At 40.2% G+C, this 27,405-nt stretch overlaps 1 protein-coding gene across 6 annotated transcripts in view; it reads left to right on the top strand.

Annotated features, from left to right (window-relative positions):
- Nucleotides 1–27,405, top strand: part of robo3 (roundabout, axon guidance receptor, homolog 3 (Drosophila)) — a 119,690-nt gene that overhangs the window by 53,132 nt on the left and 39,153 nt on the right. For 4 of the 6 annotated variants that reach the window (XM_043250808.1, XM_043250810.1, XM_043250811.1 and 1 more), the window contains exon 2: nucleotides 12,838–13,164. In XM_043250808.1, the coding sequence (XP_043106743.1) occupies nucleotides 12,838–13,164 (327 nt within the window). Of the gene's footprint in view, nucleotides 1–482; nucleotides 1,033–12,837; nucleotides 13,165–27,405 lie in introns of those variants that run through there. The other 2 variants (XM_043250813.1, XM_043250812.1) reach the window with 1 other exon arrangement.

The following is a 27,405-nucleotide window of genomic DNA, read 5'->3' as shown; positions in this document are numbered from 1 at the left end:
AATGAGCTAAAATGCTGGTTTTTTGGACATATTCTCAGAAAACATTTTGATTAACTAAAACCGTAATGTTTTTAAATTAATTACTTAAAAAGTAAATTTGTAGTCTTTTATTCGCTCTCAGCACAAAAGCAGATGTTAGCCAGAATGACAGTCTCAGTCTCCATTCACTTTCATTGAATGGAACGTTACAATGAAAGTCATTGGCGACTGAGGCTGTCGGTTCTGCCTAATATCTTCTGTGCGCCGTGTGAGAAAGGAAACCACGCGGCTTTGAAACGACATGAAGTTGAGTAAATACTAACACATTTTCATTTACTCGGCTGAACTGTCTCTCACAACTACTTCAGAATTGAATTAATTCACTGTTTACAGCGATATCTGAAGGTGAGAGAAATGAAGCGCCTGGCCCTTTAAGAGCGCTGTTACCCCAGTGTGGGTAACTGCTAAAGGTAGTCAAGGGGGTGGGCTTGAGCCACGAGACAGTCGCCCGTAGACTCGAGAGTAGTAAATCCGTTCATTCACAGCTAGGAGAAGAGTGCGGGGCAGCGGAGACGGAAATCTGACTGAATGGGCTATTAAAGATACGGATACTTTTTCAAGGAAAGGAAAAGAGAAAGAAAGCGAGAAAAGAAACATGTTTTGCCTGTGAAATGAATCTTGAAGGAAGTAAGAGCTGCCGGGACGGACTGTGAGCATCACATCTTGTCTGTCCGTTACATTGACTCTTTATCTGTACAGATCAGCGCTCGAGCGCACGGGGAGCGCACGGCAAATATGGAGTATTTGTGATGCTCAGATTGTCCTTCCCAGTTTTTGTGTTTTGGGTCTAGTTTGTAAAGTTCTTCAATGTGACCGACCGTCCAGACGCGTCTCCTCGCACTTCAAGCGGATTGCAGCGCTTTTGGGGTGGTTTTAAGGACTGTTTGTACGGATAAAGGCGGCTGAGGCGGACTTTATATTTGGGGGTGATGGAGTTTCGCAGGACTTTAGATGCGTTGCTCGTTGTGTTTGCCATCATCTGCTTGTCTCAAGGTAAGCTGGATATGAGGATTATGATCGCAAAACACTGTGGAATAGTTGTCGACATCCTAAACATCCTAAATATTGTCTTACGGATGGTGGTATTTTTGTTGCATCGTTGTTGTTGCATCGGTTGTACTGTGGTAATGCACGTAATTTGTATAGATGCAGAACTCGGCAGCTGAGCATTAAAGAGAAATTAAAAGTGTTTTTAATATTCAAATGTCAGTAAGTTTTTGATTAAGCTGATCTTGATATTAAGTTAAAGTCAAAGTGATTGAATTGCACAGCATCTCGTGTATGCAAAAGGCATATACCTTATATATATATATATATATATATATATATATATATATATATATATATATATATATATATATATATATATATATATATATACAAATGCTTTTAATGTAAACAGATGATTTACATATGTATCATTAATACACATTGTTTATACAAAAAACATGTGGTCGAAACAGTCCAGCTGACCCAGTTTACTGTAAATACACTCACTTTAGGACAGATCAGACCTTGAATTTGATGATTCTCTTTTAAAGAGAGGACATAATATAGATAAACTACACTTCTTTATTCTTTAATTATTGATATCATTTGCATGCTCTTTCTTTCATATTAATTAATACATTTTTTACCCTTTCAGTCTCAAAGACCTCTCATTCAGACTTGGGGGTGAAGGATAGGCCGTTACAAATGTACAAATTATCAAAGAGGTAGAAATGCCATGAAATTTAAGCTCTATATTTTCGTGTATATTCTTTTGGACTCCGAAGTCTATCTGCAGGACCCCTGGCTGCAAACCCTGGCCAGAAATCTTGCATAGCTTGAATTGAATCGTGCTTAGATCAGTGGTATTGATGGCAGTGCTGGCCAACAGAAGCTCTGTTTTATGGGGCAGTAAACATTGCCTGTGAGATCCGTCCTCCAATATAGCCGCTGACAAAATCTTCCACTGAATCAAGGGCAGCACAGCCGCCAGACGAGGGATGAAATGACATGCAAAGCTTTTATTTGACTAGATCTATAGTCCAATCTAAACTGTACCGTCAATACTGTGCTCTTCTTTTGTTTCATGACCAGGTCTGGTCAAACTCGAAATCAGTTCTGTTTTTTTTATAACTGGCTCAAAACCATCCAAAAAATGAGTTTGGATTAGTTCGGTATAGCTGAATTTATCATTGTCCCTTTTCCCACACCTCTGACTTAATCCAGCTCAGGTATGCGGCGAGGGCCGCTGGCTATCTCCTCTCACCTTCTCGCACCTGATAAGGGCTTTGAAAGAAAAGGCATTGAGTTACACTTCAACTTTTTATTTATAGACGCCTGATGCTTTCCGAGCGTGATTGTTGTGTACTCATTGTTCGTCCATGTTACATTTGTAGCTTGAGGAGGACTTGTGTTTGCTCGTCTCCTTTTGAAGTCATTTTAAACAGCTGTTGGCTCTTTCCGGATTGTCCCCAAACATGCATTTAACGACTGCCGGCCTTTGACTCGGCTCTGTAATGACACCCTTTAAACCAGATGAACCTTCGTTTTAAAATCAGAAAATGACTCATAAGCGCAACATCCCTTTTGTATTTTCAATTAACACGCAAGGATCTGCCGCCGCCACGTCCTGTACTGTACGCACGTTTGATTGGCAGCATTTCAGAAGCTCTGCGACTTTTTGCTTAAAGTGTGTCATTTAGGGTTTTCCCTCAATACACGACAGCTTATTTTGATGTATTGTGTCTCCAGGACTGTCGTCGCTCCTTAGATCAGAAGAAAAGCATGTTTACGTGCGCGTGTGTGTGTATGAGAGGTGTGACTCAGAGAAGTCTGCGTCTCCCTCTCACTCGCACAGTTACTCCCTGTCTCCTCTGTGTAAACAGTGTGCTGTCGAGAGGCTGTCAATAAGGAGGGAGATAAATGCCGCATCTCCTACTGAGCACGCTCTGATGTCTCAGTCTGATTTCTGTCCCGGCACATTCACGCTCTTTACTGGATCCTTGCCGGGAGACAAAACAGCTTGGCAATATCTTTCCGGCACTCTTTTGTTCTCGCCGAGATCATACTTAGGAATTAATAAAGCTGCACCACAAATGCGCTTTAAAAAGTGACACCTTTGATTAAAAGCACATATTTCACTATGCAAGAGCGTAACTCATCTCCCAAAATAGCACAATTTTATCACCTCCTCTTTGTGGCGTCTTTTTAATTGGTCAAGTAAGGAAGCCAGGAACACATGCGGCTCTGGTTTTATGAGTCTAGCGCTGACAGGAAGTTTGAATTGAACCCTAAAGACGTCGGCTCTGCTGTTGCTGTGTGGGGGTGAATGGGGACGCAACACAATGCCTTGGCATCAATCTGTCCAACCTTGTGTCTCTGGCCGCGGATGAAGACAGTTTAATGGCCTTACGCATTAGTTCCAGTGGCTGTGGTGACCCTCAAAGCCGTGTTCCAAATGGGAGGCACCATACAAAGAATCAGAGAGGCCAAACTAAACTGAGCGTGTTTATATGACTTGCAGTTTCAAGTTATCATTTGTTGGCTATTCAAATTCCTTAAATATGCATCTGTGATTGTTTTCTGAAAGTGGTGGCTTGCTTTACATTTGCAGAACTGCTGGACACATTGTGGAAACCTAGACTTAAAAAGTGACACACATACGAGGATTAATTGGTTTAAGTGGAGATATTGTCAGGACATCTGCAAGTACATTGTTCATTTAGATAGCTGTCGATAGGAAAAGTACATAACCTACTTTTGACTCTCTTTGGCTGTTTTTTTTTTTTTAAATGATTGTAGATAGTATCTTTCAGTAATGAATGACTATTTCAATCTAGCACTCCAGCCCTGACTGAGTTCGATATTAAGCCTCCCTTTCAAGAAATATAACTGCCTCTCTATTTAATCAGAAAATTTCTCACCACTTCGATATTGACATGGCCTACAATGGTGGTTCAGTGATTCTTTTTCCCATCCAATAACTCGATAGTAGTCAGTGTGGTTTATATCAACAATAATTCAATAGGAGAAGTTCATGGTTGTTCCTGGGATCTTTCCAATATTGGGCTTTTCACACATTGGTCTGTAAGAGGAGCAGGTTTTTTTTTTCTCCCCATCATTATTGTCTTTTCATCCATCAGCCAACTGAAATGGCAGAAAGACCAGTACCTGCTTAATTTAAGAAATGTGTTTATATAGAGAGTATTTGAGTAGCATATTTATTTAAAGTCTAAGCTTTTGAAACACATGCAATAGCCGCACTTGTTTGTTTCTTTCCTAATCCAACAGCAAGGTATCGCAGTAATCCTCTTTTTTTTTGGACTCGTTTTTTTTCCTCCAAGTTCGTTTGCCCCTTAAAGATAAAGGATACATTTTAGCTTGTTTCATTTCGCAATAACAAACTCTGTATATTAACAATATAGCCTGCATACTTGTTCTTTCCCACTCTTTAAACACTGAAGTATACCTATTAAGATAAGCTTGTTGAATAATTTCAAGTAGGTTCTGCAGTTTATCTGTGTGCCAATGTGTGGAAAGAAGCTGGGGGGCACTGCAGGGGCCACCTGCATGCCAAGACGACATACCACTTACATACCCAGACAAAGAATCCTTAGTATCTCCAGGCCTGGAGCACAGTTCCCATGGCATGACTTCTCAGCCACTCTTTTAATTATCGGATCACTTTTGGGCAACAAATTAAGATATTCCTCTTGATCCATGCCTTCTGACAAACAACACAGTATGACTGCTCATTATCAGGACCTGCTGAGCCTAGATTACCACACTCTCACACTGAGTAACAACTCACTCCAACTCTTAAACAGCTGGCTTGAGTGTTTACATGGTGCAACTGTGTTGTCCTTGGAGAAACAGAGACCTCTGGTCTGTGTTTTATTCGCTCTGTTTACTAGTTGATGCAAACAGACCTGGCTAATAGTGTATATAAGTGCGTGTTTGGGCACACTGTAAACAGAAGGGCCCGGGGCCGTGTGTGCTCTCTCATCAGGAGCTCCAATTTAATGACTCAGTCTCTATCTGCATGGGCACTGCTATTAGATTACCTTCATTAACACACACTCCTTTCTCGTTCTCTTCCCTCCTGGCGATTATGTTTACACACTTTCATGCTGTTAAACTTCGTTCCCGTGCTCCTATTTGGCTTTGAGTCCCCGTTATCCTCATCTGTTGTGATCTTTGTGTTGTTTCAGTAAATAACAGTTGCTGGGTTCAGAGGGCTATTAGACATGGACATTACTTGCACGGTTGTTGTTTAATGGCCGTGTAGATCAAAATCGCAGCTTGGCAGAGCTGGAATTGGTCCTTGAATGCAATGCAAAGAATGTTGTGAATGTTTTTTCGTGGTGTCAATATTCTTTGTCTCTGTCTCTGTCAGAGCGATTGAAGTGTTAACAGACTGTTGTTCGTGTCTCTATAGGCGTGTGGCAAGACTTTGATACTATCAGCTTTATTATATGCCAAATAGTTTCTCTTACTGCAGGAATTAGCTGCTTTCCTTGCTGAAAATACCATGACTTATGCTTTTTGCTGGCTTATACTGAAGGCTTGTGCCAACAAACTGGCGAAATTCTTTGCCGTATGTTTTGTACTGTGATACAGTACAAATGTTTGTCACATTTGAAGGTATAGTAATATTTTAATATTAATGTTTTTTAATTACAAAATAATTATAATTATTAATTAATTATAAAGAATTATAATAATAAATTATGTTTTTATTCATTTATTTTTAATTGTGAGATGTCTGTGGAAATGATAAAATATTTTAGTGAAATTTGGAAGATTTCTCATAATGTTTTGTGCAGTAGAGAGACTACGAATGCAAATTAACTCTTAAATTTAGCATTTTTAGTCTGTTGCTCTCAGACTGTAGTCAGAAATGAACCAGTGCTTTGGGCAAAAGTGCCACCAATAGTGACAGAAATGCCCCAGTTACCCAAAATAGGCCAAAAGTGCTCCTCAGGGAGTTCTCTTTTATCTCATATCATATTGATATATATATATATTTAAAAAAATTACAGTCTGAAACCGCCTCTGCCCCCCCTAGTAGTGTATTATAGCATTCAGTTGAACTCATCTGATATTTGTCATAATATTATATTCTGTTTTAAATCTGAAAATGGAAAGTAGCCTTATTAATTTGGCTGCTAAAGCTGTGCATTCACTTTGTCAGCATATGAATGCACTGCATTATTATGCAGTCCATTAATTAGTCTTTTATCTCATATGCCTTTCTCAAGTAGAAAATTCTTCTCTCCCTACATGTCAGTCTTGTATCCAGCCATGCTAGGACTGCTCAGGTTTATGACCGACCCAGTGAGTCATTCTTATGCAAAACACCCACCATCTCGACGAGCACCACTCGACTTAAATGTTAAACCTGTTAAATGCGTGAGTCACTAATTGAAAGCGATTCAGCTGTGTATTCCACCAGCGCAGTGCCATATGTTGCAGATCTTCAGAAACATTTACAGGTTAAGTTCAGCACTAAGGGAAGCCTAGGGGTTTTCCTACCCCTCATTTTGGTCATTTCCTCCTGCAATCATCAGCCATCAAAGCAGCAAGAACACATACTGAATGTGATACGTTATCTTCTGGACCTCAGGGGGAGATATGCAGAGTTCCCGCTGTTCTGGGAGCAGACAAATGTTGAATATAGGCCTAATCATCGTCCCTTTCGATGCATGCTTTCCCCAAGCATGTATTTAACATGAAGCCCATCCGTACAGTGCCGACTACGCCCTAGTCCTTTTCATCTCTCTCTGTTTGACTTTCAAAGATCCAGTTCATGAATAGTCAGGTCGGCTCTCGATTGAAGGCCCCGGCCATTGAAGATTGAAAGAATTTTAAAGCGGCTGTATAATTTTTGATGGGAAGAGAGTGACTTCAAAGCCTGCGTACACTTTGTTTTACCTTTTCACTGGAATTTGACCTGAAGCTCAAAAATGGCAGTCTTAAGGGATCAGGAGACGAGGCGGTCTTGTGAGGGAACTTTGCTTGTGCTTAAAAGCGACTGGTGTGAATGGCAGAAGAAAGATGGTGTTTGGCAAAACATCTAGATCTGCTGTACAGTCAGATTCCTTAGCCTGGAACTTCACTTCCTGCTGAATTTGTGGTTCTGTGTGGGCCTCACCTAGCAATGTTGGGGTCAAGCGGAAAGTGCCTGGTGGGATTAATCCAGTGGAACGTGGTGCACCGCTAGCACAACCAGGAAGCTGATGCTATCTCAACCAGTCGCGGTATGCTGGTCGCCCCAACCGGGCCACTTCCATTAGCGGGGCACTGAAGAGGTCTAGACAACACCGAGCAGCTGGGATGGAGCTCCACTGTCGCCACCATGCACAATTTATCTTTTATTCCCTACTTCTTCCTCTATGGGACAAGTCAACTCCCCCTGAGATATGCGATATGCCATTGACATGTATTCCAGATGTGTTTTTCTTTGGTGAGGAGAGTTTGAATTACAGGAGGTCAGGGAAAACAGACTGTGGTATTATTGTACCGCCTTCGGAGAGGGTTCGCAGAATCTGAATGAACCCGGGCGAATGTGTCTCAGAGTACTGATACATATCTGAGTATATGGCAACACAAAAAAGACAGCTATTCCCAGAGAAAAGCAAAGGATTCCTCACAGCCTGTACTAAAATGCCCTCACACTAAAAGAATGAGCTAGTTTGGCAAGTCCAGGGTGACTAGGAGGTTATTTTTTTACGCCTCAATGGCTTGATCACCTAAGGCAACTCAGAGCTCACTGATGTTTGAGATCGCAGGGTTTAGGGTCAGCACTTAAAGAGATTCTCACTAACAGGTCATACCACTGAAAGAATCGTATTTACTCCCCTCTTCTTTTCCACCAAGTCTTCTCTCGGGAATCCACAGAGGGATCAATACTTTCAGTTGGGTGTTGCCACTGCCCAGCAGAAGGTTTATTTGAAGTACTGTTTATTTTGTGAAGTGAGATGGTTCTTAAAGCAGTGGAGTGGCTAGTTGAGCCTTTGCGTGAAGATAAGATCTGATATTTCAGGAAGTCCCATTTGCACCACTCTAAAGATTAAGGATTTGGGATTGGGTTGGGTGATATATCACAAAGTGTTTTGTGTAGTAAGTACGAATAACTATCTACTATACAGTACACTTTGCATTCATGTTAAATCCCCTGTATACAAGTATACTATTTTAACAAAGAGAGTATTTTATCCTTTTAAACAACATCAAAGCTCATGTAATGGACACACAATCCCCTGAACCCCCAATGATACGTAGGCTTTGTTTTGCCAAGGCTCCATGACTCGATGTTGTCTCTTCCTGTTGGAATGAAAAATCCTCTTCATCCCCTGCAGTAAACACAACATCTTTTGCAGTTTCTTAAGCAGGAAGCACATAAGCAGCTCTTGCCACAACCCCTAAAGGTGTCAGGTTGCTCTGTAGAAGCTGTCATGGAATTTCTGTGCTTGCCACTGCGTTAATCCATCCCAGGTTCCAACCTCGAAGGGTTGATTCAGGCAGAAACACGCTTGTCCCAGAGGAAAACAGCAGCCCTTCTGTGTAATTTTCTTTTTGCATGTGACCAGCTTCATTTGTCCTCTCACCGTCAGGAGCCGCAGGACTGAAGAGCATAGCTTTATGACCCTGGGTTTGTGCTCTTTCTCAAGAGCCCCTTTGTTGTTTGTAAATGCGAAAAAAACTGATTGGTTAAGAAAGAGTGTCAAAAAGAACAGCCCCCACTTCTTAATTTAACTTAGGGTAATGAATGCACATTTGCAAATCAATTCCCAGATTCCAGCGAAAAAAGGAGGGGTGAGGTTGTAAAATAATCAACTATTTAAGGGGGCCGGGAAGCCACTCAAAAGAATTGCAGATGAGGATTGGGAGAAAGAAAGTTGGCCATTTTTGTCTTTGGTATTAAACTTTGTGCTTTGAGCATCAAAGCTTTGTGCTTTTATGTAATGCTGAAGTTTGACATGCTGCAAAATTGTTTTAGATGTCAAAGTTCTACTGGATCTTGTCTTATTCATCTAACTTAAAAAATTATTTTGTTCAAGATTTTATACTAATTTTGTTTCGCACTGATAATTCCTCCTGCATTTTAATTTGCGCTTCTTTAGAACTACTTAATTCATCTTTCTTTTTTGTGACCTCCAGGTTTTCACACATACTTCAAGGGATGGAGACAATTATTACATCGACATCTGACCTTTCCTTGTATGGTTGTCATGGAGATCCTTTGGCATTGACACCTTCTCTTGGAAGACTCTGAATATTTGCATATGTCGGCTCGGTTGCTGTTTGTGAAAATTTCCCAGAGCATGTCTTGTTACTGCAACATGGCTTGCATCATCTGTCTTTGTTTAGCTGAGCCATGTTTAGAGATCTTATTTCCTCCCCCAACACTGGAGATAAATATTCTTAGTGCTAAAAGCCCCTTGGGATTGATCAGAAGGATAGCCAGATGCATGTATTACCTCCCAGAGCCGGCACATCTCCCCCCTCTTCCTTCACATAACAAGGTCAAACCCCTATTACAGTACAGGGGCTTGATACTTTTAAGAGCAGATGAGTTGTAGTTGCAGCACCTGCCTTTATGCCCGAATCAATCTAACTGCTAGAACCATTACTAGCATGTCACACAGTGAGATTGCCACTTGTATGGGTTCTTCCAGATAGGACATGCTCTAATTTCAGCAGCATTTATTGGATGTAATCCTTAACAGCTGGACTGAAGTTGTGCTACTAGCGTAGAGTTAGCCTAGATTTTTTTTTGTGCTGCCAGTTTTTTTTTTAATCTATCACTCTATCATCTTAGTTAACATAAGTTATGTTCCTTTTTTGAATTTTAATTTAAGGTTATTCAAATTTTAATAATGTTTTTGATGATACAATTAAAATTCTTTTCAAATTCTAGAATCTAGCCTAAATTGGAATCTAAAAGGCATAATGACAAATACCCTTTTTCTGAGATATTTTTGACAAGTTGCTGTGGTTGCTAAGGTATTTTGTTTGGTATTCTTACTGGTAGTTGCTTCTGTTTGGTAGTTACTTACTGGAAAAAGTTAAAAGTTCAGGGTCTCCAAGAGATTCCCAACATATAACTCGGTTCCTTCTTGGAACTTCATGGTCTGGAGAAAATCATAAGTTTGATCACTTAGAAATGTAATCCTTAACAAGCCACATGGTTTGAAGTATCATTCGTGTCTGTAGTACAGACGTACTTGAAAAAGAGTGACTTGCCTTGGCGAGCACCATTAATAATTAAAGCAGGCAAGATTGTCTGTTTTATTTCACTCAGCGACCAGAAATCAAAGCACTCCCCACAATTCACAGTGGAGCCAAGCAGCATTTTGCGACGAGGTTATTAAAATTATATCACCTCTGTTCTGCCTTATTCACTTCCTTATTTGAGCATTTTTTTCCTACCTTGTCAGTACCAGAGACATTGTAATGTTCGTTTCCAAGCGTTGTTATATAAAAGATGCTCTTGGAGATGTGTTATCTGCCTCAGAAGGCCCTTAAAGTGCACTGTTTCCCAGAGGGTTGATTTTCTCTGACAGGGTGTGAGACCACAGAGTTCCTTAGAGTCGTCAAAAAAATCCCCCCAACGCCCATCATGGGACTTGTTTTTTTTTGAAATAGCAGTTATAGCACCTCATAATGGGCAATAGTTGGTCTAGAAGACTCGGAAAGCTCAGGGAGAATAATTAATCAGCATTTCCAGATGTTGTTTTCCACTTCTATGTGCACAGTTGGTCGCTCTCTTAGACTATCCCAAGTCCCCCTGGTCTTCTAGAGGTCACATTTAGGTGAGATAGCTTCTACATTGGTAGACGTTTAGCTCAATCTTTACTTTCCATCTCTTTCCCTACCTTACATCTCCTCTGTGGCAGGTTGGGAGTGTTTGGTCTGTTTTATTTATAAGCCTGTTCTTGAATTCTTACCCCACTGTTTCTCCTCCACCCCCTGCCAACCGCAGTCTGTTCGGCAGTCTATAAGTGTCCGCTAAAAGCTATTAGCCAAACCCTGGCGGTCTCCGCTCCCTTAACCCAGCAGGGCCACGGGGCTTTTTGTTTTGAAAGAGTGGAAGGGCAACAGTTCTGGGGATTTGGAGGTGAACACAAAGCTTGTGGTTTGGCCTCTGCCGTCTCTTGTGGATGGAGCCCAATGTACTACTACTGTAAGGTCATTGTGTCATGTTATTCATGGCTAGGGTAAAGTGGTTGGGAAATGGGTTTGTTTTAAGTTGCATTAGTCTTTGGCCCAGGGGTGTTTATCCACTCGACTGAATATGAAGTAATAAAGCAAAGTAAAGCTTTGCAGATCTGAACGGTAAGAAATAATCCTAAAAAGCACTATTTTTTAATGCCATGTTGCTGTTGTAAACAGAGGACTGTTATACTAGAGTTTATCTCCATGTGCATGAAATGCATTACTGTGTTTTCCCACATAATCCTGCGTAAGTTTTTATGTATTTTGAGGTGGTGATGGACATTTCCCCAGGGGGATGTCTGTAGCTTTTTGTTAGAGCTATCACACGTGATTCATTTCCAACTGAAAGATATTTTCACCATCCCTCACTCTGACTGCTGGAAATCACAGTCTCTCTCCTGTCACGAATTTTAAACCCCAGTATAATTGTTGCCGCCGGGATCGGTAATTATTTCCAAAATCACCATGCACAATGACTCACTTTCATCCTCAGATATCTCCCGATGGCTGAAATTCCCTGGTCTTGTTGAGAATCAGTTTGTGTTGTTGTTATTCATCCGTAATTGTCCCACCACCACACTGTCATTCAAATTGGAATAGAGAAAAGCAATTTCAAAGCTTTCTGAAAGCCTACCTGAATTACCATACCACCGGTTTCTCCTTCCTCCCCAACAACTGTGTGAAACAAAAAACCCTTGGCAGTCAGCATGAATTCATATGCGCCTTAAAACAGAAGACAAATTATATATACATATTCCAGCATTCCAGCAACTGCGGGATAGAAATGAATTTCTGTTTTTCTTGATAGCTGTTGAATTTAGAGCATGTAATTTTCATGCTGCCAGTTTATGACATGCATATGAGCAATACATGTGTATAATTTCTTAATTTGACCTAGTCGAGTATTGACGGAAATTGTATTGTACATCCTTGTCAACATTGACATGAATAATCAACTTGTAAAGATGACTTTGGTAAAGCAGGTGCTGGATCCAAGACTGTGCAACTTATTGGCTAATCTCCAACTGGAATTAAGTGCCATATTTGGTGTAAAGTGAAAATGAACGGTTTTGGCAGATTATTAGTCATCACATAACTTTATTTATACAAATTTTGTACACCACATGTGAAGCTTCTGACAACCATGTCTAATTAGCAGTTATATGGTATTTGATTTTAGATTTACTTTGTCATATTACTTAATTAATATTGAAATGACTAATATATTAGTAAATGATATTAAAATCAAATGACGATTTGTTAAAATAAGGTGCAATATTTATATTTTTATAATGTTACATAAAAATTTCATGTGTATATTATGGATTTTTTCAATTAGAATATTTTACAATTATTTTAGTTTATTTAAAAACCATTTCATTCAAATATGAAATTTTAAAGTATGCAAGCAAAATTGAATCGAATTGTATATTGAATTTGCAAAAACTGTCAAAGTAAAAAAGCAGTGAATCATGAACCAAAAAGATGCTTGTTGCATTGAGTCACATTCGTTTAAACACTGTTATTTAGTCCGATGTTCTCAATTGCATGAGATGCAAATAGTGACCACCAATTGTCTCTCTCTTATAGGATCACGGCCGAGGTTAGAAGATGCCGCGCCACGGATTGTCGAACACCCCTCAGACCTCATTGTTTCTAAGGGCGAGCCCGCCACGTTGAACTGTAAAGCCGAAGGTCGGCCGACCCCTATGGTGGAGTGGTACAAAGATGGCGAAAGAGTCGAAACGGACCGTGAGGATCCACGCTCCCACCGCATGCTCCTCCCCAGCGGTTCCCTCTTCTTCCTCCGAATCGTTCACGGAAGACGCAGCAAGCCTGACGAAGGAGTGTACGTGTGTGTAGCGAGGAATTACTTGGGCGAGGCCGTTAGCCGTAATGCCTCTTTGGAGGTCGCAAGTAAGTCAGCTCATTTGTACCCTGATCCTTGCCTCGCACTCTCTTCCTCAATCTCTCTGACTGTGAATTTCTGCAGTGCTCATCTTTTTTCTGCCACTTCTATAAAGCTTTCCCATTTTGTCCTGCTCTCCTCATCTTTTTCCCTTCTTCTCCATCTCCACTCGATCTTGTTTAGTCTTCCACTCGCTGTGGCGGCCCATAACCGTCGTCCCTGGATGGAGTGAAGCACTGAGGTCATTGTTAGTTTTAGAGGAGGTAATCTGATTTGTGGTATTAATGTAGATGGATGATAGCTGGTATTCGTGATAAATTCAACCCCAGAAATAGCCAAGAGAGGAGCGTAATGCTGGTGGCTTCCAGGTGACAGATGTTAGTTTAAAAAAATCCACCAGCATCTCAGTGTTTCTCATGGAATGGCTCCAGGTTTTAACAGCAGGGCTTCTCATATCCAATACTCTCTAATTAAATGCTGATGGCACTATTTGATTTCGGTCATTAGATTATCGCCAATTTCATTATGCTTCAGCAACGTTATGTTTTTGTCATTCGACCTCAGAGCTTTTTGCTAGAGAATCATTTCTAGGTGGCCTGCAGACCTTAAATGGTGTCGTCAAAGGACAGATCCCTCACCTGCTCGAGTATTTCACCATCTGCTCTGAGATATCAGTGAGACATAATAGTCCCCATGTTCTGGCACTGCTTGGAAAGAATAGCACCATTCTCACACAATTCAAAGCCAGAGCGTAGATTTGGTCTCCAGCTACTCATAAATCCTGTCTATTAAATTCCTCTTCTATGCATTCTTACTGCAAAACGCTTCAAAACCCAAAGCATTTACAATTCACTCACACTCTGCTATCTAATTAGGATCCAAACCTCCCCGTTGATCTGCAATATCTTTATTTAAAAGGGAAAGCAAAGAAACTGTATTACTTTTGATGTCTTCTGGATTAATTGAAGTTGGTGCTGCTCTCCAAAAGCTGGAAATAACGGTTATTTTCTGCATGATAATATTTATTCTCAGTCTCTACGAGCGTTTTCAGATTGGATTTCTTTCAGTTAGATTTTTATTTCTTCTTTCTTATCTGCATTGAAAGTTATATTTCTCTCATATTTCCATATCAAATATTTTTTTGAGTTTTCAGATTAGACTTTGACAATAACTCCATTCAATTATAGCACTGGCTGTTGGATGCTGTTACCAAAACCATTAACCTACATTTCAGACTCATTTATTAGTGATATCCGGCGCCTAAAAGACACTGTGCAGTTTCAAAACTCCAAGTTCATTGTAAGTTCGTGATCCATGAGGGTTACAGAACAGATGGTCTGTTGAATAAAACATTTTTTATTGTTGCTGAGAAAATTAGTTTTCCAAAGTTGCATTAAAGATGGTGGTTTTCATCCAGAATACGATAGAGACTCTCAATTTAATGCTTAGAAATTTGTTAGTCTTGGTAACTCCTTTTACAGCGGTATCTAAGAAATATGTTTTTACCTCAGTGAACCGAAAACAAGCTAAACGCATAATCAAGAATCTGAAATTCCCAAGCTTACCCCTACAAATGAAAGGTTTTGGATGAGTCCTTTTCACATTGAGCAGAAACGTTTGCAGTCTATGTTCCTCAAACGAGACTGTCATTATCATTAACTGCAGACTGAATGTGCGCAGTGGAAAGAATTCTGGTGCACAAATAGTTCTAGAACCCCATAGGAGTTGATTCTAGGTCTAGATCCTTGCCAACTGTCTGTCCTGTCCTTTATCCATGCCCCCATCATCCAGGTGGCCTATATCATTAGTTCTGATATGCTTGGCTCTCCTGTGAGATGACAGTGGGACATTTCCTCTAGGGAATTGTGGCTAAAAACAAGAAAAAAATCACATAGCTAAAATATACATTAATTGTATAGCTTAGTCAGTCATGTTGTTAGTCTAAAATATGAGATATATTCATTACATATTTTCTTTTACAATGCACATTTCCCTAATTAGTTCATTGAGGCTATTTATGCAAGACGAAAATGATTGTGACAGGCATATTAACATATGAAAGCTCAAATTTACACCCCATCACATTGTTTCAATTTCTGTGGAACAAAAAAAAATTGATTGGCAAATCACCACTTAATGCAATTCAATGGGGACCAAAATGACATAATTTTTTTAAGTTTGGTGTTGCACAGTAGAAAATAGTCATACCTGTTGGAATAACATGAGGATGAGTAAATGCTGACAGAATTTCAATTTTTGTTTGATCTATTCCTTTAATATCCGTTTAATGCAATAAAGTTCTGAATAGCTTTATTTTGATGGAATAAGCTCTGTGGGCATTGTGGTGATGAGATTTGCACACATAGTGCCAGTTCTCTGCCTGGAGATCATCTTTCTCCATCGTGGCACGGCTCCATCAGCCAGGTGGTGGGCGGGAGACGGTGATGAGGGGTCTGCTGCCAGCCATAGAGCTTGTCTGGTTCACAGGTTTTGGGGGTTTGGCAGAGAGAGGTGTATATATATATAGCGAGAAAGGGAGGTAGACAGATAAATAGAAAGGAGAAGGAGGGAACCCATATGCCAGGCGTGTTGATCTGCCACCAGCAGGCAGCGTGTCGTACATTAAGAGGGCACGGATCTTGGGTCAAACGCGAGATGTTCTGGTGAGAATAAACAGGCTCTTGGCCCGGCATGCGTGGGAGGGACTGAATTCCCAGAGCGTTTTAACAGCCTGTTTATATACGCTGCTTTTGAAGGCGGTATTTATGGTCGAGGTGATGAGTTATGTAGGCACGGTTACATTACTCAGATGATGAAGCCGGAGCTGAGATGATTTACAGTGACAGAACTCTCACACGTTAAATGATAGATGAAAGGGAATGGATCTGTGATAGTTCATCTGTGGTTTGTGGTTTATTACTTTTTAAATGATGCTCAGCATTTGGCGTCGCCCCTCTTCATATTTTTGCATGGCTTATGGGTAAACATCAGCCATTTGGAGCTTCTAATGAAAGTTGTTTTGGGGGGTCCAGGAGAACAGGTGAAGATGGAACAGCAGCTGTTCTATGGAATGGAGGGAATGAACAGGTGAAAGGAAGACATGATACTCTTGTTCTCTGTTTTGATTAGCTGTGAGAGGCAGGAAACTTTCACACTTTTCCACTTATGGGGAGGGTCCCAAAACCTGTTGTACTGCAAAAACATAGGTCAGCAGCCAGTTTGGTCTGAATGTCGTTACTGTCATGATTTCAGCAACCTAGCTAAAATTTTGTGATTTTTGACACCACAGCAAAAACTATTCTATTAAATGCCTTCATTTTCTTTCGAAGTTTATGTTTAGCTAACTTTATTTATTTATTAAATTTATTTATAGTTAGATAAGAATACAGTATCTAACCCTGAGCCACAAAACCAGGGCTCTCTCACAAAATTTTTAAGTTGAATAAATATTGATGCACGACTTATTGATGTACAATATTATTTGTTTGAAATATAACTATTTGAAAATCTGGAATCTGAAGGTGCAAGAAATCAACATATTTAGAAAATCAGCTTTTAAAGTTGCCCGAATGAAGTTTTCAGCAATGCATATTCCAAAAAAAATGTTTTTATAAATTGATGGTGGGTTTTTCTATTGCTGCAAATATGCCCATGCTAATTATGACTGCTTTTGTGCTCCAGGATCACGTATTTTTATCACATAGTTTTGCTATTTTAATTTTAAATAGAACATATATTTATATAAAAATGTATATTTAATTTCTATTATTATTTTTTGCAATTTAACAATATTTGTTTATATTGTATAAAAATAATAATTATATATTAATAATCATGTAATGAATTATTTATTAACATTAATAATTAATAATTAAGTTAATGTATTATAAATGTAATACTAAAATATTACAAATACCAGTACGGTCTGCAGACAGCCTGAGTTGGGCCATTCTGCTGGTGATAGTAGGGTTTTCTTATGGGTCACTTTGCACCTCTAGGGTTTAAGCTAGAGACATCCTGACAGATAAGCCTATTTATGTGAAGCCCCTCAGTTCAGGACAAAACTAAAGTAATAGTGGCTTATGTTCAGCAAGGCATGCTGTCCCCCTCTGGGCCGCCTGCCCTCTGTGCTATTAACCTTATTGCCTTGGATCTAGATTCGTGTGGGTGCTGAAGGGTGGCCTGGAGCAGTTAAGACTTTGAAACTCCTCAGTATTAATTGATTATAAAACCAGCAGAAAAGAGCATTGTAAAAAAAAAAAAAAAAAAAAGCATTCTAAATATTTTTAATTAGATTCGAGCAGTGTTTTACTGTAGCTCTAATGCATCAACACACCCTGCATAAATCAGATTTCTGTGATCCAACTTCCCATTCTGTCTTGACTTAGAAGACTATTTCAGTCCCGCAATGCGAAAACTTCATTCAGACTTTGATGAGATGCATCCACAAAGTAGATTTATTATTCCAGAGCCTTCTCTGTGAATATGTGAGCTATTAATCTTCCTGAATTTCCCAAAGAGGTGCCAAGTTGCAAAAGCATTTTTATAGCAAATGCATATTAACCAGCAAAACCCGACCCGGTCTGTCCAGACGTGCATGTGGCTGCGTGTGTGTGTTCGTGCAGTAATAATGAGATCACTTAGCCCCGTCGAACTCCAGGGGTCAGGGAGACTGCTGACAGGGTGGGGTCATTCGGACACGGGGCGACACAGGCCTTCTGTCCCCTGGCTATTTAACTCTCTCACTACCTAATGAATGTTTTAAACCCAGCCACGAGTAACACAGACCAGACATTTGAACACAAGGCCACCTTGGAGGGAGAGAAAGAGAGATATGCAGGAAAGATAGTCATAATAAACTGCTGGGGGACAGAGAGAAAAAAAATAGGAAATGAGAGAAAGAGAGAGAGTGTTTAGCTGAATGAGCAACAGGTGGTGCAAGGAGGAGTTTAGACTAAACCCCCACTCAACTTGATAAGCAGGGCTGCATCTGTGAGCTTTTGTGTAGTCAGGGTTATGACCAGAGCAGACAGGACACAAGGGACAATGCAGCCCACCTCTGACACCCTAGAGAGCCACCATCCACTTTCAATCACTGCCACCAACTCTGAGACATCAACAACTCTCATTTTTCCCTCAGTATTTACATCTCCGTTAACTTGGTTTGGATGTGAAATTAGTATATTTAATTATTAGCATCTAAATAAATCAGTCTAAATTTAGCGCTACGCAATTCATTAATAATTGACAGAATCATACAGACCTAATTTAAATATAGCTTTGATAAATAATAATAGTTAGAGTATATATATATATATATATATATATATATATATATATATATATATATATATATATATATATATATACAACTTGGTCATATAATAATATAATATAAGTAATTCTTCTGCCAAGTAATTTAGTTTATTGCAATAATAATAATTGTTGCATATACATTGCGACTCATCCAATTAGATTTTAGAGGCTGAACTTTCCGGTTTATAACATTTAATTTGCGCTTTTTGCTTACTCGTGTCCCTCATGCAACAGTCGTTTCAAGCTGTGGTTAAATGTGTAATCATTGTTGTTGACTTTGGGAGAACCTGACCACCATAGGGACTGTTTAATTGCATCTATTCATTTTCCTAACAGAGATCATAAAATTGTAATTGTCCATTTTACTGGCATACTAAATTGCAAGGTGAGTTTAAGGGCTTCCTGTAGGACGGCATTTTTTTTTTTTAAATGCCCATTGTCCAGATCTGAACTTTAGCCTTATTTTTAAAACACCTCAGATATGTAGAGTGCGGAAACAACATTTAAGCTTAAAATGAAGTTAGTAAGCCTGTTTAAGTGCTGTGATTGATGGGAACCGGTCGTCGGAATGCTAAATTATTTTTCTTCCACTGCATATGTGGCTGTGCAATCCATATACCCTGAGAGTTTGTGCAGGCACCAGCTCTGGGATGATTGATTGCCTTTCTCTCGTTGGCATTGCCAGCTGGCATCGGAGAGATGGGAGAGAGCAATGGGCCAGGATATTGGTCTGTGTTTAGAAGGTAGGAGAGCACAGAAACACACACACTGCCAGCAAAAGCAATACTTGCTTAAGCTGTTACATTTCCGTTGGCCTTTACTTCCTTTTACTGGTTTTGGCCCCTTAGTGTAACACAAATCCGGGCCAGGTCTTTTCCTGTAAATTTTAAAATTCAAGGTCTTTTAAACAAAAACTGATTCTGGAGCAAATGATGATAGTTCAATTTCATCAAGCAATGTCAACCAATCTAATCAAAAAAATCCTGCGCACGTTTGTGACGTCTGTTTCAAAAGCATATAGTGCTCTTCCTAGCTCCTTTTAGCAGACAGGCTCACCTTGAAGGATCAGAGGATTTCAGATGAACAAGAATCCTTCCCCAAACCCCTGCGAGGAAAGGCTTCAACGTCAAGCCTTATCCCGAGACCTGTCCCGCTGATATGCACTGACGCATCATGCAGAGCGCGCTCAGAATTTGACTGCTCCGCTGAGTTTGAGCCCTGTCTCCTCTTATGATTTCAGTACCACGTGTGGAGTGGTAAAAGAGAACTGTACTTGCCTCGTAGGCTCATACTACATTCGATTTCTGCACTCTATTGAGAATCCATTAAGTGGTGGCACATTGATTATTTCAAACATTGTTCTCGTGATTGTTGAATTCCATTTACAAGCTCTGTTCTTGTTTCTGCACAATAGCTTGAAAGCCTTTGACAGTGTATTTGATGCAGGTTTCATGCCGTTTAACTCCTTCAAAAACCGCATCAACTCCAAATGTGTGTTTCTCCATGTAATACATTGGCTAATCTTTTGTTTTATGCACATTCCTGAAGAAGTACCTCTCCTAAAATCAATAAATTTATTTCGCATCAGCTTTCCTACCTCAAGCCATCCTCAGGCAAGAACTGGCTGTGTTTAACAAACAAAATTATAGGTTTTTTTCCAGAGCTCCCAGCAACACAACAGCTGCAGTATTGCAAAAGAAAGAAAGAATATATATATACACACACACACACACACAAAATAATTATATAATATCATGATAGCAAAAGCAGTCCCAGATCACCTGCTGGTTAATTTTGGACAGTTGGACATTTCAGTTTCCCCAGATGGTTGTGGATCGCTATTGGGGGACGTTTCATTAGCGAAAAGGGGGGCGATGATGGACAAAGACATAGAGTTGGGTCCCGTCCTCTCATTAAGCTTGAGAAGTGCAGACCATCACTAGATTAAAGTAATCCTCTTTCTTTCCAAAGACCATGTCTCTATTAGCCTCCACCGTGGTCGGCCACACGCGCCGGATTAGACCACATCACTAATGGACTTATTGTTGTCGGTATCTGCATACAAAAAGACCAGCTATGGGGGGGCCTAGGGCTCTCCTCCTGGATGTGCCATCAATGCAGAGATCCTCCCATCCCTCATCCCCTTATCTCCTCTACTTTTGTTCTCCAGTCAGGCGTTTTGTGGGCCAGCGTTGTGTCCAGCAGCGCAGGGGCTGGTAACGGTTTCCACACGCAACGCACCCAAGCACTGAATAATGATGAGTTTACAGTAGGACGAACGTGTTAGACAGTCAGCCACCCACTGAGCAGCTGTTTTCCCTCCAAAACACTTGATTGAAGTGGTTTTGTAGCTTCAGTTGTTGCAAAACGCTTTGTAATACAATGAAATTGGGACGTGAGGGAGGTTATGTAAATGGTTTGGAGCTGACCTCTTATTAGACATCAAAGATGAGAAAATTCAAGGCTCGTCTGGTTTAGTTTAAATAATTTATTCTGATTTAAAGTCAAAGATAGCAAATGTTTTGTTGAAGAGCTGAAACGGACGAGATGAAGTGTTGTTGTGTCTGGTGGAGAATTAGAACGCCTTCATTGAAGTCTAGATTCCATCACGAAAACATAGTGATGTCAGCAACTTAAACTTGCCCATAATGCATTGAAGATGTGATTGACAGGCAAATTGATTTCTGTTCTTCCAAACCTGTATGAAAAAAACATTTCTTTCTTTTTTATACTATTATAGTATTTTATTTTAAGTATTTACTTTCATATTTTCAATTTTAAATTTAGATTTTTTTTATTTTAAAATTGTATTATTTCAGTTAGTTCCCAAAGCAAAATTTTTTAGTTTCATTGCAACAAGGTTAGGTTTAGATTTGTTGACAACACTGGAACGTTTCAACATTTCAACAACAACAAAAGTGCCCAAAACTGCCAGGCAAAAGAGTCTGCGATTAACGTATAGATCGAGCTGAATCTTAGATAGTTCTGAAGGGTTTAGACATGATCACTTTTCTAAATTTCAGAGTAAGCCTTTGGAATATTCTCACAAAACCATTTACTGAATCTTTATGCAGTCTGAGTGCACAATTGAAATGACTAGATTGTTTCCCTCCCTGATGACCATCTTTTCATTTGTCTCCTCTGTATAAAACAGCACCTCTCTGTCATTTAAATGAGGCTGGCGTACCCTGATGCAGCTAGCATGGGCTGCTTCAGACAGCTGCTGGTGGGACAGTGATTAACAGTGAATGGGGTGGAGGTTAGAGTCGATTCCTCTGGCTCTGTGCCTCTGGATCCCACCGTCGGTCAAACGCCCCCTCTTCCTCCTCCATTTTTTCTGGATAATGACACCCACCTCCAGTGCTGCACATGCGGCCTTGCCCATAAAGAATACTCATTTATAACTTCAATTTGTCGCCCTGACATGGCGAGCCCTGAAAGGTTTCGGGGAAGACCAGACGGGCCTGTTTATGGGCAGTTAAGAGCCTTGAAATGATGTACCTTGGCAGCACGTCTCATACATCTCTGCGTCTCTCTTTCTTACCATCCCTCATATAGAATGCATATCATTTCATCAGGCTGGATAAGGGTGCTGGGGAGCGCTTTTGGGGCATAAAAAGATGAAATATCACTGTTATTTCTTGACACGTTGTCTGTCGCCGCACCAAAGGGTTTATGAGCATTGTAAAGCTTACTTGTGCCCCAGAACATGCAACCCAAAGATTACAGTGATTAAAAAATAATAATAATGCTATCCAGCTAATAAAATTTTTATATAGAAACTGTTGGCTTTTTATTTAGCATTTATTTCTATTTACACAAATAGTTAGAAATGGTTAATCTTTTTTGGCTGATCTGTGAAATCACAAAAAAATTGGTAATTTAGCTTTAAGCCTTTTCACTTGGATTGTTTGTCCTGTTTAATATACTTTTAGCCATTAAGCTGTGATGGTACCTGAATATTAACGTCAGCCTGGTGGGTCAGAGCGTTACTCACACATGAAGGAAATTATTTTTCGTGCATCGTCACCACATCAGTGCATCCAGATGCTTTTCATCAATCAGCTGTGAAAGAGAGAGACGGAGAGAGCGAGGGATCCCAGCTGTTGTGTTCTAACAGGACTCAGGTGATGGCTAAGCAGCAGAGACAGCATCTAAATGAATGTTGAGATGATGACAAACACGCACATGCTAATGCCACCACAAACAAAAGCCGAAAGAGAGTGAAAAAAGTGAGTATGGCGTACAAGCAGCGTTGATTTCCCACTGTCCCCAAGGCAATATCAGTCTGGGCTTCTGCCCTGAGCTCGCACCGGGCTCATTATGTCTGGAGAGGCCTCTTTGATCCTATCGGGGTTTGGGATGATGAAACGTCGAAGCAGTGTGTGTGTGTGTGTGTGCGCACACTATAGTGTGTATTTGTGGGGATGTTAGCTGGTGGGGGTAGGAGAGAGGGACAGATGTCCAAGCTGCACGTGCCTCGAGCGTCTGATCCAACCCCCCAACTCCCCTGTTAACTCTCCACCCCTCTTCACTCCTGTCCTGCCACCCCCCGACTTCTGTCAGGAGCCGGTCCAGCCCGTGGGTCCATCGACCGCAACAGATGTGTTCGGCACCGGGCCATACTGATGCTAACGTGACCGCAGAAGACCTCTGAAATCCAACCTCTTCCAAGCTGCAGTGGCATCTCATAGCCAGAAGATATGAAACCTGATCTAGATCCTCTTATCCTCTGAAGTGTCATTGATGGCAGAGAAGATTAGAGTTTAAATTCCTCAAAATGTCACAAGTTCTTTGGGTTCTTTTGCTTGCAGTTGTGGGCCGGTCTGATATATTGTTTCCTGCCATAACTGACTGCAGGGCAGAGGCTTAGCCGCATCTATCCAGAGATTTGGAGGAAGATATTGAGATGTCCTTTCATGTGGGCCAGAGACAGGTGTATTCAGGAGAAGTACTCTTTCTCAAAGCTGCTGTAATTGTGTTGACTCCACAAGGGAACTCTTAGTGGTGGCCACAAATCACTACAGAGAACAGAAGAAAATCACTCATACACTCAGACAGCTCAAGAGAAACCGCTTAAATATCTTGCTATAATATTTTTAGCAAATACTTGGCTGCTCGTGAGGACCCATATTTTTCCCTGGACATATTTTTATGAATATATTTATGTGTTTTTTTAGTTTTCTTGAGAAAAAAGAAGTATTACTTTATGCAGCATTTCAAACTCTTAGCCTATCTATAACTGCATCTCAAATTACACACTATACACTGCCCTTATTACTACTTAAGCACTATATACTCAATAATGTGGAGTATAAATTATATATGTTCTCGTAGCTTTGTAAATTTATAGTTATACTCCTGATGTCAATTGACATAATGATTTTACCAAATAGAACACAAATATGCATTTTGGGACACACTTTATGTGATCCGTACATACCTTACCGATCAAAAGTTTGAGATCAGTAAGATTACATAAAAGGCAAATTAATACTTTTTTGCCCAAGAAGTGGTACATTTATCAAATGTGACGTTAAATTAATTTACACTGTTATACAACATTAGTTTCAAATAAATTCTTTTCTGGTCTACTTATCAAAAAATACTAAAAAAATGTGTCACGGTTTGCATAAAATGAAGCACAATTGAGTTATGGCTGCTGAAAATTCAGGAATAACTAAAAATTAAAAAATATAAATATAGAAAACTCTAAAATTGTGACCATTTTTAGAAATTATGTTTTTACAGTATTTTTGATAAATTAATTCAGCTTTGAGTATAAAAGACATCTTTCACACACCCAGAGCCCCTGTGGGCTTTTTTTTAGTGGTGGTGGGTGTCTGCCTGAGTGGAAGATCTTTTCCTGCTCTAGGTCTGCCCTGGTCTGGGGTGGTCTGTTGTGGATAAGTGGACATCCAGGGGGCTGCAGGACAAATGCGGCCATTTAAAGAAGATGAGAGGATTGAGGGGCCAGCGGATAGGCCTTAAGCACTCCATATGTCCACACGTGAAGATAATGATTAGCATTATACCTCATCAATCAGATAAATCAATAGCCTGCCAGTCAACTACCACCTGTTCACCTGATTACGCATTCTAAACACACACAGCCCGAATGGAGTGAGATTAATTAAAAAGTATGAAATCATAAACATGTAAGATGCATCATTGGGCACCTGTGCATCCGTAAATCAAATTCACCTTGAAAGGAGCAGTGCAGATTATTAATATCGAGGCACGTGGATTAGCACTTGTAAAACTGATATTGACACGGTTCGTGATTTCCTGACCCGAATTTAATAAGATTAATGCTTCGCTGCGATCACTCGCTGAGATTACAGCCCATGTCTGCTATGATGAAGCCGTCTTCAGTGTGCGCTTGTCTATGTCTATGTTTGAGCGTGAGATGGATCGTTTCATGCGGAGAGGACAGATTGACAGATGACCAACTCAAATGCTGAAAGCGCCCCTGCGAACATAAACCTTTCATCACTGAGATCGAGCCATTTGTCATTTCTCCTCGTACATTTGAATATTAGATTTTATTCATGAGGGATCGTAAAACACGCAAGCTTTCAGGCAACAAAGTAACGTGCTTTTGAGTGCCTGATCACGCTTGACGGTAAAACATTTTATTAGGTGTGAATGATTGCTAAGTGGATGCATTCGTGCGTTTAGTCTAAACTTCTGCTTTGTTAAAGCTAAAAAAGGTCTCTAAACATAAAAACAACCTGTGGGTCATATTGGATTGCACATTTCGGCAAACCAAACTGGTTGTAATGCTGAAAAAGACCTCAAACAAACCAGTCTCCCGCTTTTGAATTGATTTCGTAAAGCCTTTCACCTGCCGCTTAGTGACTCAAACAAACAGACTCATTACTGTATAGACAGCTGCACTGGGTGCAAGTGAAAGCCCCCAGCAGAGTCGTATGCTGGCAGTTTTAAGGGATACCTTACAATGTCAGAGATCCGACTTTAAAATTAATGAAGGACTGGGGATGAAGAATTGATTTTTGAGAGGGGAAAGGTTGTGAGTCGGGGGATTCATTAGCCATGCCCCACAGAATGCAGCTATAGCGGCAGGCGAGGGAGGTAATTGAAGCGGACTGCAGTGCTCACGGGTAGGATTACACTGACTTTGTTTTCAGAGGAGATAGAAAGATTGAGAGAAGGAGAAGGAGAGGGGGGTTTCCCCCTGAGGCCGACGTAAGAGGTCGAAGGTCGTAGTCCTAATCCTTCATCCCTAGGGTTTATGGGTAATTGGCAGTCTAATCAGGGTTTATAGAAACTCTCTTGGTCAGGTATGGCCTAGGACTAGTTTGAAATTATACCCTTTCCCACCTGTTAGAGTCATTTGTACCTTATCTTAAGGTCATGATTATCAAGACAGGAACAAGGGAAGATGATACTCGCTTTTTATTGGCTTAGCAAGCCCCTCTAATAATTATAGTGAGTTCGCTGGTCTACTAGAAGCTGTATTTCTGACAACAATGGGAAAGTTCACGAGAACTTCCTTTTCCCTCAGATCTGAGGGCACCTTTCTCAAGGGAACTGAATCTGTTGTTGGCTTGACAGGGCAACATTAGATTTCCATAAGCCCATGAGACTCTTCTTCAATGCTTATATGTTTATATGCATGTGAGTGCGTGTGTGTGGAAATTAATTAGTTGAAAGCTCGCATACAGTGTGTTTCGGGACTGGTTCACAGGGGTTAATTAAAGCCGCAGGTAGGGCCAGGGATTCAAACTTGCTCAAATAGATTCAACGCCCTGCTGAATAAAACCTTGTTAAGATATTTAAGACTTCCTTTGAAACATTACTTATGTTGTTGTGGCAATAAGTAAGCAATAAGCCATAAAAAGGATGCACAGATTTTATATATTAAATATAAATGATTTAAATTCAGTGATTAATTACTCATGCTCAAGACCTTTGTTCGGCTTTTTGACCCTGCATAGCCCAGAAATGTAGTAAGGAGATTGTTAAAATAGGAACCAGCATTGAACCCAGATGCTCTGTCTTCTTCTTAATTTTCTTTGAGTGGATGACGTGAAACTTTTTGACCTGCCTTATTTGTGTAAACCAGAATATAAAGATGATGAACTAAGAGATGTGTCAAAAACTGATGTGGAAGAAAAGAAATTGTTGAACAAAGACATTATTTTTGTTTTCTTTGCACATTGAATTACGGTTTAGCTATTGATGTCACATGGTCTATTTTATCAATGTCTTTGATACCAGTCTGTACCTTGAATGTCTCCATTGCATTGCTGTCTATGCAAGGCCAAAAAGTTGTCGGATTGCTTCAGAAATATCCTAATTTGTATTCCAAAGATTAGCAAAGGAATTAATGACAGTATTTTTATTTTTGTGTGAACTATCCCTTTAAGGAAATGTGCTACATCTGGCTGTTTTTTTTTATTATTATTTTAAAATTCGACATCGGTAGACATCCAATTACACTCATGTTTGTCAAGCTGGAATGCCGCCATCATTCACCATGACACCCTCATGAAGTGTAATGTATATTCAAGCCTGATGCCACTCTATCGCATACATTTGAAGGGAAGGAAATTAAAACGGCAGCAGCTGACAGACATCCATTATAGGTGCAAAGAGGGGCGCCCCAACAGCTAACGCTAATATCTGCCTGCTCTGTTGTCCTGCTTTGGATTCATCAACAATATATATTCACTAGCACACACTCTGAGAGCTTCATTCATCAAAACCCAAGTCTCCCGCCTGGCGCGATGACATTGTAGCGACATTAACGCAGTAATTTAGACGTAATGGCCGTACATTATCCATCCTAAAGTGAAAGCGTACACTCTGATTCACTTACGCCCACGTAAACGCATCCTATGCACCAATTAATTCTCACCCATAATTAATAGTCAGTAACAAATTTGATTCCAGCTGGTGCCGGCTAT

The sequence above is a fragment of the Puntigrus tetrazona genome, chromosome 10 (genome assembly GCF_018831695.1).
Source record: "Puntigrus tetrazona isolate hp1 chromosome 10, ASM1883169v1, whole genome shotgun sequence".
Lineage (NCBI taxonomy): Eukaryota > Metazoa > Chordata > Actinopteri > Cypriniformes > Cyprinidae > Puntigrus > Puntigrus tetrazona.
This window is presented reverse-complemented; position numbering and strand designations above follow the sequence as displayed.